Genomic DNA, 12,560 nt, shown 5'->3' on the forward strand with positions numbered 1-12,560 from the left:
CTGAAACAGTTTTCAATACACTTTAGTCCTATCGATTCTCCTTTCAGTCTGGAATATCTTCAAAATCATAGGTGCTAGACAAAGTAGAACAGAGTTGGGAGTGGGTTTTCACCCAAAGCAATGGATATTAGTGGACTATCTGCTTTGCTGGTAAAACAAAAAGGTATGCTTGTGTTAAGTACTGCATCCACTCCTTACATTTTGTGTGAACTGCATCTGAAAATGTTTATAGTGGGTTTTAAATGTATTTGCAATCCTGTGTTTAAATAAAGGACAACAGGTTCTTACCCAATACATAAACCATCTTTTTATGTAATGAATTCTGTTTGATCTATTTGAGCATAATTGGTTTGAGGATAAAGTCTTTGAGGGAAGATTAATATATATTTAGATCATTACAAAATTATCTTCATTCCCTTACATTTTACAGAGTTTGAAAAATGAAATTGCAGAAATAGCTGAAAGATTTTACTTTAAAAACTTCTAAACTTTCCTTTGAAACCCAAAGGAAAGAGATTATATTGCATATTAAAAGATCCTTTGGTCATAAAGGTCATACTTTTGGTCATACTACTGTGACTGTGCTGAAAACATGATTCTCAGTACTAGAAACAGTTTTAAAGCCACAGAAGAGGAGTGGAAGTGAGCTGATCTACATATACCCATCTCATATCTGACTTGACTTTTTTTCCGGTGTTTGTTATTTAATTTGGGTATATTTTAACTACACGGCATTGTAAGAGACCATGATATAATTCGTAAGAATGTCTGCAATAAGAAATACCATTTCCTAGAGGTGTCGTTTATTTTCATGTCTTCCAGGATTTTTTGTGGGTTTTGAGACATTAGCAATTAGTGTAAACCTAAAGTAAAACTCAGTTAAAACCAGAATAATGTATGAGTAGGTAAGATTTTTTTTTTCTCTCTGCATGCTTTAGAGGTGTTTGTCACAGAAATGTCTGAATATTAACATATTTCAGTTTTCTTAGATATATATTTGTCTTTTGCTCTGTGATTTTCTGAGAATTTTCTAAGATGAATTTTTGGATGATGTCATTAGCTGTAGATTCTATGTGACTGGATTCCTTAGAGATTTATTATGCTCAAATACCTTTAGTAAGTAAAAAATTAATTTATCAAGAACATTTCAGAAAGTGAGAAAAAGCCTTCTTTTGAAAAGTTCATTTAAACAGGAGTTCTGTAATAAATGTTCTCTTAACATTTTTTTAAAAAAGCATTTTTCACAAAAAAAAAATTACTTTGGGTGGTTACAGACAGTCCAGTAGGATAGTAGTGGAATTATGTGACTGTCTAGAAAAACTTCTGCCTTGTATGCTATTAGTTTAAAACAAGATCTCTAAAGATGCTGTTATTTAAAAGGAAGCGGTTTTAATTATTACAAGTGCTATTCTCGGGCACTGTTGCTGCTGTCATATTAATTTCTGTATAAGTCTATTTGGTAGTGAACTCATCTACTTTGTGCATTTCAGTCCAACTACTTAGAATTTGATCACACTGCCGTGTTTATCAGAGGGTAGTTTTTCAGTGGAACCATGCAATAAAACTGGGGACTTGGCATTACAGACATATTTTGGACTGGACAGCTGCTTGGCTTCTGTCTTCTTTCCTCTAGATTGCAAAAGAATAAATTGCCAGAAGTGACCAAGGGGAACTGAGGATACACTTTCAGTTCACTGTTCAAATTGTACAGGAAGCTACCATAGTTTCAGGTTCCTCTCAAGGTAGACAGATACACTGTTTTTCAGACCAGTTCTTTGATAGGCTCACAACATAATTGTAACAATAGGATTATGTCGACCCTAAAGAAGAGCTGTTAAATTGTGTTAAAGTGTTAAATTGTGTCGATGTGAAAATTCTGATCATTTGAGATAAAGGATTAGCATCTATCCTTTTGAGATGCCTGATTCGCAGCTAGACATTACCAGTAAGTTCTCCTAGAAGTAATATGTTCTTCTCATGTAAAATTCTGTGTAAAGGAAACCACTGAAGAATTAATGCAGAGTAATAGGAAATGCAGTCATTCAAATGTTGAGACTTTCATAGGGAAGATTAGGTTCTCAAGATGTATATGATTTTGAAGGTGAGGACAGCAGATAAGAAAGAAGATTGTTGGAGAGTACAAGTAAAACATCTGCATCAATAAAAATGCTTCTCCATTAGTGATTCTGAAGCATTCCTAAGATACAGTGTAGATTACGCTGAGTGTTGGGGGTGTTTCAGGCTTGACCTTACAAGGGATTTAATGACCTTTCTATAAGCTCAGACTAAGCAAGAGTCCCAGCAGGTCACGGTGTCCTGTAAACTTAATATTTAGATCAAGTGGAAGTGTCCTTCTGGAATCCAGACCTCAGTTTCAATATAGTAGTTGAAAAGCATATACAGCCTGGATGAGAGGGAACCAAAGCAAGCACTGCTGAGGCTGTTAGTCACACCTGCTTGATGTCATTTACATGCTTCATCAAGCATGGAACCATATCAAGCCTGTAGCTGTGGAACATTGCTTTAAAATTCTACTGCTTCATTTGGGGAAGAAGGGATGGATATTCCTTGCTTGCTGAATGGAGCTTGTTTTTGTGAATGAGAAATGTTTGAACAAGTTTTTTGTTGGTTTGGGTGTGTTCGGTTTGCTTGGCATTTTTTAATGTGACCCTTTTGAATGCAGGGGCTACTAAAGGAATGCCTGATAATTAAAAACAAGTAACAGATAACACTAAAGTCTACTTTGGGGTAACCAATAGGCAGGATCATAGAGTATTTGTGTCCAAGTGTGCTGTGATCTGTTTATACCTCAAGCAAAGTAATAAGTATTTTCTGTTTGTCTCTAGTCATGGAAAACACTGAGTCTGAACTGGTGCCAGCTTCTAGAATTCTTTACAGCACTCCTTATATCTTTGAGTTGCACATCTGTCTCTGTCCTATGCTTGCAGTGTAGCAGGTCTGTGCTGCCCTGTACCGGGGCTTAATTGGGAATATTGGTCTAACCATGCAGTTTTCACCTGAGAAGCAGCTGAATATAGAGGCTGCACAGGAAAACTAATGTGTGTAAACTACAGTCCAGGAGCACTTGGAAGTAATGTGTGTTTTACTTAGAAAAATATGAAGGTCAATGATGTTATTGATAAAAATGGAGATTAATGTTTTTAATTAAAACTTGAATATTTTTCCAGACAAGCAATTGTTTTTATCAAATGTTTTGTATATCTTAGTATGGGTTTGTGTGAGTTGGCACAACACTCCCATGCTCAAATTGGCTGTCTAAAAAATAAAATTTTTATCATGCAGACATTTTATTGATTTTCAGTTTGTTTGTTTTTTATTCAAAGACTTGATACAATGTATATGTGACAGTATATCCATATGTTGTATCATCTCTGTAGCATCAGATTTTCTGACGTTGTGAGTGTGTAGGTAACAATATTAATAGGATTAATATCCCCACTGACTTTTGGTTAGTGTTGAACAAATGTTTTGGCAAATAGCTTATTTGAAAAAAGCTATTTTTGTTGCCTTCAGGGCTACTGTCTTTAATATGGGTTGCATTCAGAAAATTATTTACCTTCTCGTCTCTTTCTTCTTCTTAAAGGAGGTGGGGAAAAGTAATAAAAGCAAAATAAGCCTTTCAAAATAAATTATTTCAGAATTTGTACAAGATTTTTGAAATTATTGAGATCAAAATGTTTTTAATTCATAAATGAAGCTGAATAATCCATTATTGCATGTATTTAGGATTTCTCACAGAGAGATTAGTCACATGCAGATTTGCAGGAGCATGGTTTAACTACAGTTATTTGAGCTTGCAGCTTTTATTATAGTTAGAAATATCTAAATATCTTAATGATTAAACATTTATGAGTAAATCTCCTGTGAAAGTCAAAACCACTAGGCTTTAGAAATTATACTGTAGGTGGAGTTGTGCAAGTTTCCTTGTGGAGCTCTGCCAGTACATGGGACTCTGAAACTGAAAAGTCCTCTTTATTCAGATACTGGACTCCTCAAAAGCAGGTTTTTCGTGTGGCAAATGAAAAGGGTTTTCAGAACTTATTTTTCTTTAAAAACAAAACTTGTTTCAAAGCTAGTGTCTCACAGAGAAAATCCAGTGAGCTTAACTCTGTGTTGCCTGGTATTTCTGTACTTAAGAAACTGTTCTCCAGTGAAGCGGTTGCATTTTTCACTGTCATGTTCAACGATTTTCCGATTTTTTTGTATCTTTTCTTTTTAAGATGTTTTCTTAAGTGTACAGCTGAGGAGACCAATAACAAAAAGATAAATCTATAGATGATGAAAGGATTTTCCTAAGCTTAGTAGTTAACATAATAGTCTGAAAAGAAAAGAATTTACAAGTACTTGTTCAAGTGTGCTATGTAGAGAGTGAATAAAATAAACAGCAAGATGTGTTGTGATAGGAACTCAGATGATCAAAGGGGACTACTGAATAGGAATAGTTATTCTTTCAGATAAAATAAGGAAGTAATTCCTTTGTGAATTTTTGTGATCATTTCTGTTGGAAAACTTTGTATGCATTACTTGGAAATTCAATGAAGAGAAGAGCAATACAGCCTAGATAATAGTGTCAGCTTTGAGCACGAGGTGGCATGTGGACATAGCTTGAGCTACTTCTCCAAATCATTTGAATGGAAATATTGGATTAGTTAACCTTGTGTCAGGTCTGTTAGTTAAATAAACCCTCCAACTGTTCCTGACTGAAGGATGCATAGTTGTGACTGAAAGATGCTGCTGCTTTTCATTAGAATTTTGTCAAACATACCCTGCTAACATAATGATTTTAAAATAAAATGGTTTATTCGATGGAAAAGGATAACAAGCAGAAAATTCACAGCCTTTTCTTTTCACAGGGTGCTTCAGCCCAGTAGGAAATCCTCTTAGTCGAACACTATTGGGTAGACTACAGAAGGTAAGGAATTCTCCTTGCATTTTTTTAAATTGATGTTTAACTATAAAATGTCATTATTCACAAGTTCTCATTGTAGAGAGGTGTGTTTTTTTTTTTTTTTTTAATCCTGGCTTTATTCAGAAAAGAGGTATCTTCAAACCAATTGTCTACATGGCCAAATTAGCTTATGCTGTGACCAGCTGGTAGTGAGATCAGATATCTGCAAATCAAAAGCTTAATATTTTTTCATTATTTAATTTTTATTGTTTAGAAATAAATAAAATACAATCACATGCCCATTTTTTTGTTTTCACTAAGAAAACAGACATGGATGAGTAGCTGAGTGAAAAGCTAAAACAATAACTTGGAATGAAATTCTCATTGCAGCACCATGTTTTCATTGTTTTCTTCATCTTTTTGTAACAAGTTAAATCACAGCTATCCTCTGTTTACTTAACTGCTTATCTATTAAATATTGATTGTAAACTTCTCCTAATTATATTTGTTCCTTTATTTCTGGTTTCCTGATCACCATATTAAAAATCCAACAGAATCTGTAAATGCCATTAATTGCAACTATACATTTGATGAACTTGTATTAAACACAAAATGTATGGAGAAACTAGTGAAGAAAGAACAAGTGGTGCTTCTAAATACTGAATGCATTTGTGTCTCCATGAAGCTGGGCCTGTTGTAGTGGAGATGTTGTTCCTCCTGCTCCCATGGACAGAATGCCATGATTTAATATTCTGTTATAATTGCACTAATTTTAATTCTTGAAAGAAATGTTTTAGATGGACACAAATTAACTTGGGTCATTTATATCTGTTTTACAGTTTTAGTTACAGGATTTGTTTGAGTTTTTGGACCTGCCTTTTTTAACAGAACCTGTTAAGATAGTTGTGGAAATCTTGTAAGATACATAAAATTCACGAAGAAATTTTGAAAGCATGGTTTTACAGTGGTGTTGTGTTAGTTGCTAAATGATTCCTGTTTTCATGTTTTCAAATTTTTAGTCATCAATATGTAATTTTTTAGGAAAAAATACATATTGTTCAGCCAGTATTGTAGTGTTCTCCACCACAGCAAGCTTGATAAAAATTTGTAGGACCAACTGTTTTGTGAAATGCTAGGTAGCAGCTAATTTTAAATAGTTTTTTCTGAGAGGGCTAAATTAAGGTTTTGAATATTTTTTTTTACTTCTTCTGTTATAAGTGCATTAAAATATATATAAGTGCAGTTTAACTGAGTAATTAATATCAAAAACTAGCATTTTTTAGAAATATGGTTGAAGAGGTTTTGAATAATTTCAGGAGTTGGAGTATTTCCTGTGCTTTTGAATTGATCTTTTTCCCTTTTTTCTTTTCTGTCTTTTTTTTAATTCCTTGTAGGTTTTACTGCAGCAGCTGTGTTTGCATTTCTGATTTCTGTTTGTACATTGCAGGTTTCAATAAAGTGCAGCCTGGTGCAGTTCTGGTCCTTTCTTCCTCTAGGCAAATTATAGATTCCCATGCTTATTAAATATTGAAGAACTGTAATCAAATCAAGATTGTGTCATCTGAAGCCTAAGGAAGTAACTTTACAGTGTCTACAGACAGATTAATTATGACTCAAGAAGAGTTTATCATTCTTGCTGGTTGATACTTTTATTAGCATAATTTTAATTTAGCTATTAATACTAGTATTTATATTTCTGTTTTCCATAGACTGAATTTGTAGTTAGTTGTCCTGAGCTAGGACCAGAGAATGAAAACAGAATACAAAAGTGCTAACAGTATCCAGCTGTTTTCTTCTAAGTTTATCTTACATAGCATTTAATTTAAAACTTCATTTACCGGAGTAGAGAGATTGCATAGTGTTCTTAGGGGAGGAGACAATTAAGTAAATCTCTAACCTTTAGGATCTTAAGGAAAAAGAAAAAAAAATCTCAGATTTATTCTGTAGAATTTTTAAATATTTTGCATATTAACTTTTAAGCCAACCAAGGGTTTTCAATCAGGCCCTATAAATTAATTTCTTATTCTTTCTCCTTTAAAAAAACGAATCAAGAAACCAAAAGCAGAAACAAAAGAAGTCAGCACAAGGTAACAGCCTCAGAATGTTGGCTATTTCACACTGAGGCACAGATTTACTGGACAGACAAGAGAAGCTGTAACACACATTCCCTGTGTCTTTTCTGGAGTGTTTGCATAAGTAATATTCCCGGTTTCTCTTACACTGTGTCAGATAGCAGCTATGGGGAGGTGGAGTGGAGGGAAGCAGTGCTATTGAGAAGCATCCAGGAAATAGATGTTTGTCCTTCTTCATGTCCCTGGGTCTGTCACTAATGGGAAAGGGAGGGAGGGTAGCTTTGGCCCTGTGTGCATAAACACTGGAGTTTAACCCAGTATGTGTAGAGTCTGCCTAAAATTAATCTTAGAAAAGCTTATTTTCCAAGTGTTGTTATTGAGAGTTAATGGTTAATTAAAAGTGGGACTTATTCTGTATGTTTTTTCTGTTACACTGAAGAATATGTTTACAAATAAGGAAGAAGCACATGAAACTATATGAATCATTAGACTTTACTTTTCTTTAAATTTTGATATTGTGGTAATTGAAGCATACTGGTTCAGTAGTAGACATGAAATGCTGAGATTTTTACAGAAAAAGGCAGCAATAAGGTATCACTTATTCTTTCTCAGTGCTCCTTCTCTAAAGGGAATGAGTGGTATCTAATGCCCAAATCCTGTTGGCCACTATACACCTGCATCAAAAAACCAAAACCTCCATTTGAGCAATCACTGAAACTGACTCATTAAAAAGAAGCCATAAACATTTTAATTAGGGCTATTATCAAGAATTGATAAAACTTGATACAACAATAGACCAGGTTACTTTCACTTGCAATGTTCTCTTTTGTGTCAACGTCTTGAAATGTTTTTGTTTGGTTTTGATTTAGAAATGTCAAGGGTATCTAAGTGGGTTAGTCACGGATAAGTAATGTGATACCCCATAGTCTAGAACTCTTCATCAACTGATGAGTCTATAGATTTTCCTCTGACAATGTTCCTTAATACTGAAAGCTCCTAACAGCTTTGTTCAACCACAATCAGTGTGACATGGGACGCTTTTTCAGCAAGCATTTTGTTTCTGTTTCTCACAGATGATCTGCCTCCCAAAAAGACCAACTCCTCAGAACACAGCTATAGCCCCACATCTGTTCCAGTGCAAGAATTACCTAGTTTCCATCTTGCCTGAAAATAAAGAGACATTAATACTGTATTAAGAATGATGTATTCGTACCATTCAGTATGCCTGTTGCTTTTTTGAAATCCTGAAAACGTGTCTTAATCTTGTGACACAGCATTTAAAAAATGATGTTTCTAAGCTGAAAGGCTGCTAGTTTTTGTTGGGTGTTTCTTGTGGTGTAACTGGTACTTGGCACTATTTGAGGGATGGCATGGCCCAGCAGAGGCAGCCTTGCAGTCACTGTGTGTGGTAGGCAGCCACAGCAATTGCCCTGGACAGCTGGAGGTAGAGGTGTGTGCAGCCAGTGACGTACTCAGAGCACCTCTTTAAGAGGCACCTCTTTGGATTGTTGTTGCCTTTAAAAGTTTAAGGCAGTGTCTGAGAACATTCGGCATAGTCTCAGGGTGACTCATAGATGTTAGCTTGTTATTTCCACACAGCTTGCTCTCTTCAAGCTGTTCTCGAGTGTTTGAGAGCCACATAAATACTTTATTAAGAAAAGAGAGAGACAGATTGAGACACAATAATGGGGCAATATGAGTACCTGAACTGGATACCTAAATAATACTGCTAATAATTCTGATGAATCATTTTTGAGCAACAGGAGGCACTCCCATCCCACAGGCTAAGCACACTGCCTGCACAGTTCTCTTAACCTTGAGAATGGAAAATGAGAATTAGCTGAAACCTGCACAGCAGTGCTGACTACCAATAGACCACTGAACAAGCAGTGTACTCTAAACTGCAGCTCCACCAGTCTTTGTTCAAAATTTGTTTATCAAATCAGGTAGTTACACTTTTTTTTTTCCTTCTATGCATGTACATAATTATTCAGAGCTCTTTAGGTGGTAGGCTTAGATGTTCTGGTAGATGATAAGAACTGAGTGCAGCTCGCTTTTTTACTGAGTTCATCTGTAACTGCTATGTGTGTCTGCAGCTACTGTGGCAGTACCAAAACAATGTGGAGACTGGATGGAGTTCAGGATAGTCAGTGGTTTCTTTCCCATATGGGATAAACCCAGCTAAATTATGAAAACAACACTGAGGGCAATAATGCCTGTTCACAAGAATGGCATTTATTCTACTGAGGATTTGCAAGGATTTTCTCTCTAATTTGCAATGATGTTCCTTGGGCCACCATAATAAAAACTAAAAATCCTCAAGCATTGAAAATAAAAAGAACAATAAATTTTAGATTTTTTTTTTAAAGCAGAAAATAAATGCGTTCAAAAGATATATAAAGGAGTGGCCCTAAAATATGAAAGAGATAAAGGATGTTGGATTAAAATTTTCAGATTTAAATGGTTATAATGCAGTATATCTGTTAGAGGTGGCAATGTTTACTTCACAAAACACACATTTGATGCTTCTAAAATATTTTAATTGCTGTGTAATATTTCCATTCTGTATAGTAGTGTGTTTCCTTTCATGCACACAAAATTGAGGGAAAGTGGTTTCTCCTTTGTGAAGATAGACCACTGAAAAAAAAGCAAAGGACTTCTAGCTCTTCCTTTTTTTCCCTACTTTGTTTTTCCTCTGTTAATTTTCATAATTTTTCTATTCTAAAGCTTCTTTCAACTTAAGCATTCAATTATTTTACAGAAATCAAAAAATTTTTAAGGTACAGCCGTATCCTGATTATTGCAATATATATCTACTATTCTTTTGAATTCATTGGAAGTCTGAAGAGCAAGTGGTAAGGATAGAACAATTTGAATTAAAGTACTGGTTATTAAGACCACCCTAAAATTCTCCATTATATGGAAGTGACATCTTCTGCATACTGGTTTAGAGGCAAAGTTCACTGCAGCAACTTCTTAAATATCTGCTGTGGTTTGTAATGCAAACAAGCTTGGACTGCCTAGTCATCAGTCCAGCTGTGTCTTTAGTGCAGTGTACATACTTAAGGAATTTAATATCTTTTTCTAAACATCTACCAGCCAATATTACTCAGTGTTGCTTAACATTACTTCTGCTTTGTCTTTTTTGAAAAAAGCATTTTGTTGCAGGTAATTCTTACAGTCTTGCAGGAGAAATGAAAATATCATCATAGGTTACCAAAATGCTTCATATTAAAATTTAAAACAACTTATTCTTCTAGAATGATGACAGCCTGACTGCACTGGGAGTGGGAGGAGGAAACAGTTGTCCACCCAGGCAAGAGACAGTAAGTATTATGTAATTTTTTGCAATATCTTCTGTACCTGTTATGCTGTGTCTGCTTTTGAAAGCATGCCCCTTTTTTTAGCATGATCCCAAGGACATTCTTCTTTTTCCAGTGTCGATTTTGTAATTCTTACAAAGATGTTTCTAACTGTATAACTAAATTTCTTCTGGGTTTATATCAATCTCGAAAAACAATTTCATAAAATCTTGTTGAATATAGATTTTTTGTTTTTTGCTTGGACTTTGACCCAAATAGAACTTAACAAATCTTTAAATTTCATACCAGAAGAAAGTCCACTGCTTTAGGTGTAATTGTGAGTGGTTTACATTCTTCTTTGGTTGGTTCTGAAGTGCATTTCTTATATCCTGTTATGGTCATTTTTCTGACCATATGTTGACAGAGAACATAATGGCAATTTCCACATTTTATTTAAATTGTCAAGCTTACTAAACCAGTTGTATTACACTGGTATATTAATGTCTTATTTCTGAGAAACAGACAGTAGGACTTGCGTGATTGGTTTGAACGATTTTTGGCAGTTTCCATGTGACTGAATTTTTGTAATTTTTTCCAAAAAAACACAACATATCCATCAGAAGTGTCTTGCAAAAGACACTGCAAAACAAAGTAGTTGTTGTTCTGCCTTTCATTGTTTTTCATGCTGCCAAGTAATTAGTTTTGCAGTCCTACATTTCTGTTTGGGTTTTGGGGTTTTTTTACCTTTAAGTGACCTTATGGCTTTCATGAGATTGTCACTTAACTGAACTGGGCACTGTTAGAGCACCTCTTACTGGACATGGTCATGGAGCTCATTAGTGTGGTTTAGTTTGGTTCTGTTCATACTTCAGTACTGCCAACATCACCTGTAATTACTGTTAGCTTTCCTAATGCAGGGAGGAGAGTTATGATAAAACACATTTCATGGTTTACCTTCTTTATATAAATTCAGGACAACTGAATGCATATTTAGGTAAGTTTCCTGTCTACTGAAAACTATGCTGATGCTAATTCTTTGGTGCTGACCAGCTCACAAATTGCCACATAAAATTTACAGTGTTAGAATCATTTCCATGTTTTCCCATTCATAACTGATTTAATCTGTTTAATTGGTGACATGGAATTATGAAAATGCAAGTGACATTTGCTATATTTTTACACATGCAACTCTCAGGTGATCTTGTGCAAAGCAGAAATACAAAAATAAAAAGCATTGTGGAATTCAGCAGTCTTAACATTTAAATGCATGTATGAGTGATAAAAAGAAGGGGTTTTTCCTATCCATATTATCGTAACTTTGCTGTCTCCTTCAATCCCATTAACCCTTCTATTGTGCCTAACCATCCCTGTTTCTGACCTCTGCTTATGATTTTGTAGTGGAATATGAGGTGAAGATTGTAGGTAGGGAAGCAGCATTCTGTGTGTAAAATAGGTCATAATTTTTCTCTTTGCTTATGATAAAGGAAGTGAGCAATTCCCTTATTTTTTCAGTTCATTTGTATTTTGTTCATGCTTTTCTGCTCAGAGTTCACTAGGACAGATTTTTGTTCATAGGGCATAGGAAATAAATAAGAAATTGTACTTAATATTTTCATATTCAGGGTAGAAAACAGGCTTCTAGTAGTTTATTATATGTAGTATGCATGGTCCTGATGATTGTTAGTACTCTTTTTCGTAAAACTATAGCTGCGCTGAATTTCACTATCAAATAGATTTATTATGTGAAATAGAATATAAAGTGTTTTTGCAGATATTTATAAAATTGTATATCCAAATGTGTATTGCTAAACAAAACAAAAGAAATTTTAAAAAAGAAAAGAAAAAAGAAAAAAATGGAGTGATCAAAGAAAAACTTTGCAGTGTCTTTTTGTATTAAATTTTTCCTTGGATAAAGCTGTCATACTGTTGAAGTATTTATTCAAACACATATGCTTCATGAGCACACAGAGAATGGGATCTGAAGGTGGTGTAACAATTCTGTGAAAGTGACTGTATGAAGTTTTTTTTTCCCTTTTGCTTCACAAGCAAATTGCTTATAAAACTAACAGCTGCTGTTTTGAAGCTAATCTTAGTGAATTGAATGTTCTTAACCATTTCTGCAATCCCACAGTCCTTTATCTTGCCTCTCCTGCTGCTTTCCCACCACCCCTGATCCCATTAGCAAAACTTGAGGCAGCCTCAGCTTTTACCAAAGTGCAGCTTTGGTTTCAGCTGCTTTTCTGCAAGAGGAAGTGAATGTTGCGCTTTTTTCTCTGT

General features: G+C 34.7%; 1 protein-coding gene across 2 annotated transcripts in view; it reads left to right on the forward strand.

The window, feature by feature from the left end:
• Nucleotides 1-12,560, forward strand: part of AHI1 (Abelson helper integration site 1) — an 87,154-nt gene that overhangs the window by 57,677 nt on the left and 16,917 nt on the right. For both annotated transcript variants that reach the window (XM_083856278.1, XM_083856279.1), the window contains 2 exons: nt 4,875-4,933; nt 10,242-10,307. In XM_083856278.1, the coding sequence (XP_083712404.1) occupies nt 4,875-4,933; nt 10,242-10,307 (125 nt within the window). The remainder of the gene's footprint in view (nt 1-4,874; nt 4,934-10,241; nt 10,308-12,560) is intronic.

Source organism: Zosterops lateralis (assembly GCF_965231275.1).
Source record: "Zosterops lateralis genome assembly, chromosome: 3".
Classification (NCBI taxonomy): Eukaryota; Metazoa; Chordata; class Aves; order Passeriformes; family Zosteropidae; genus Zosterops; species Zosterops lateralis.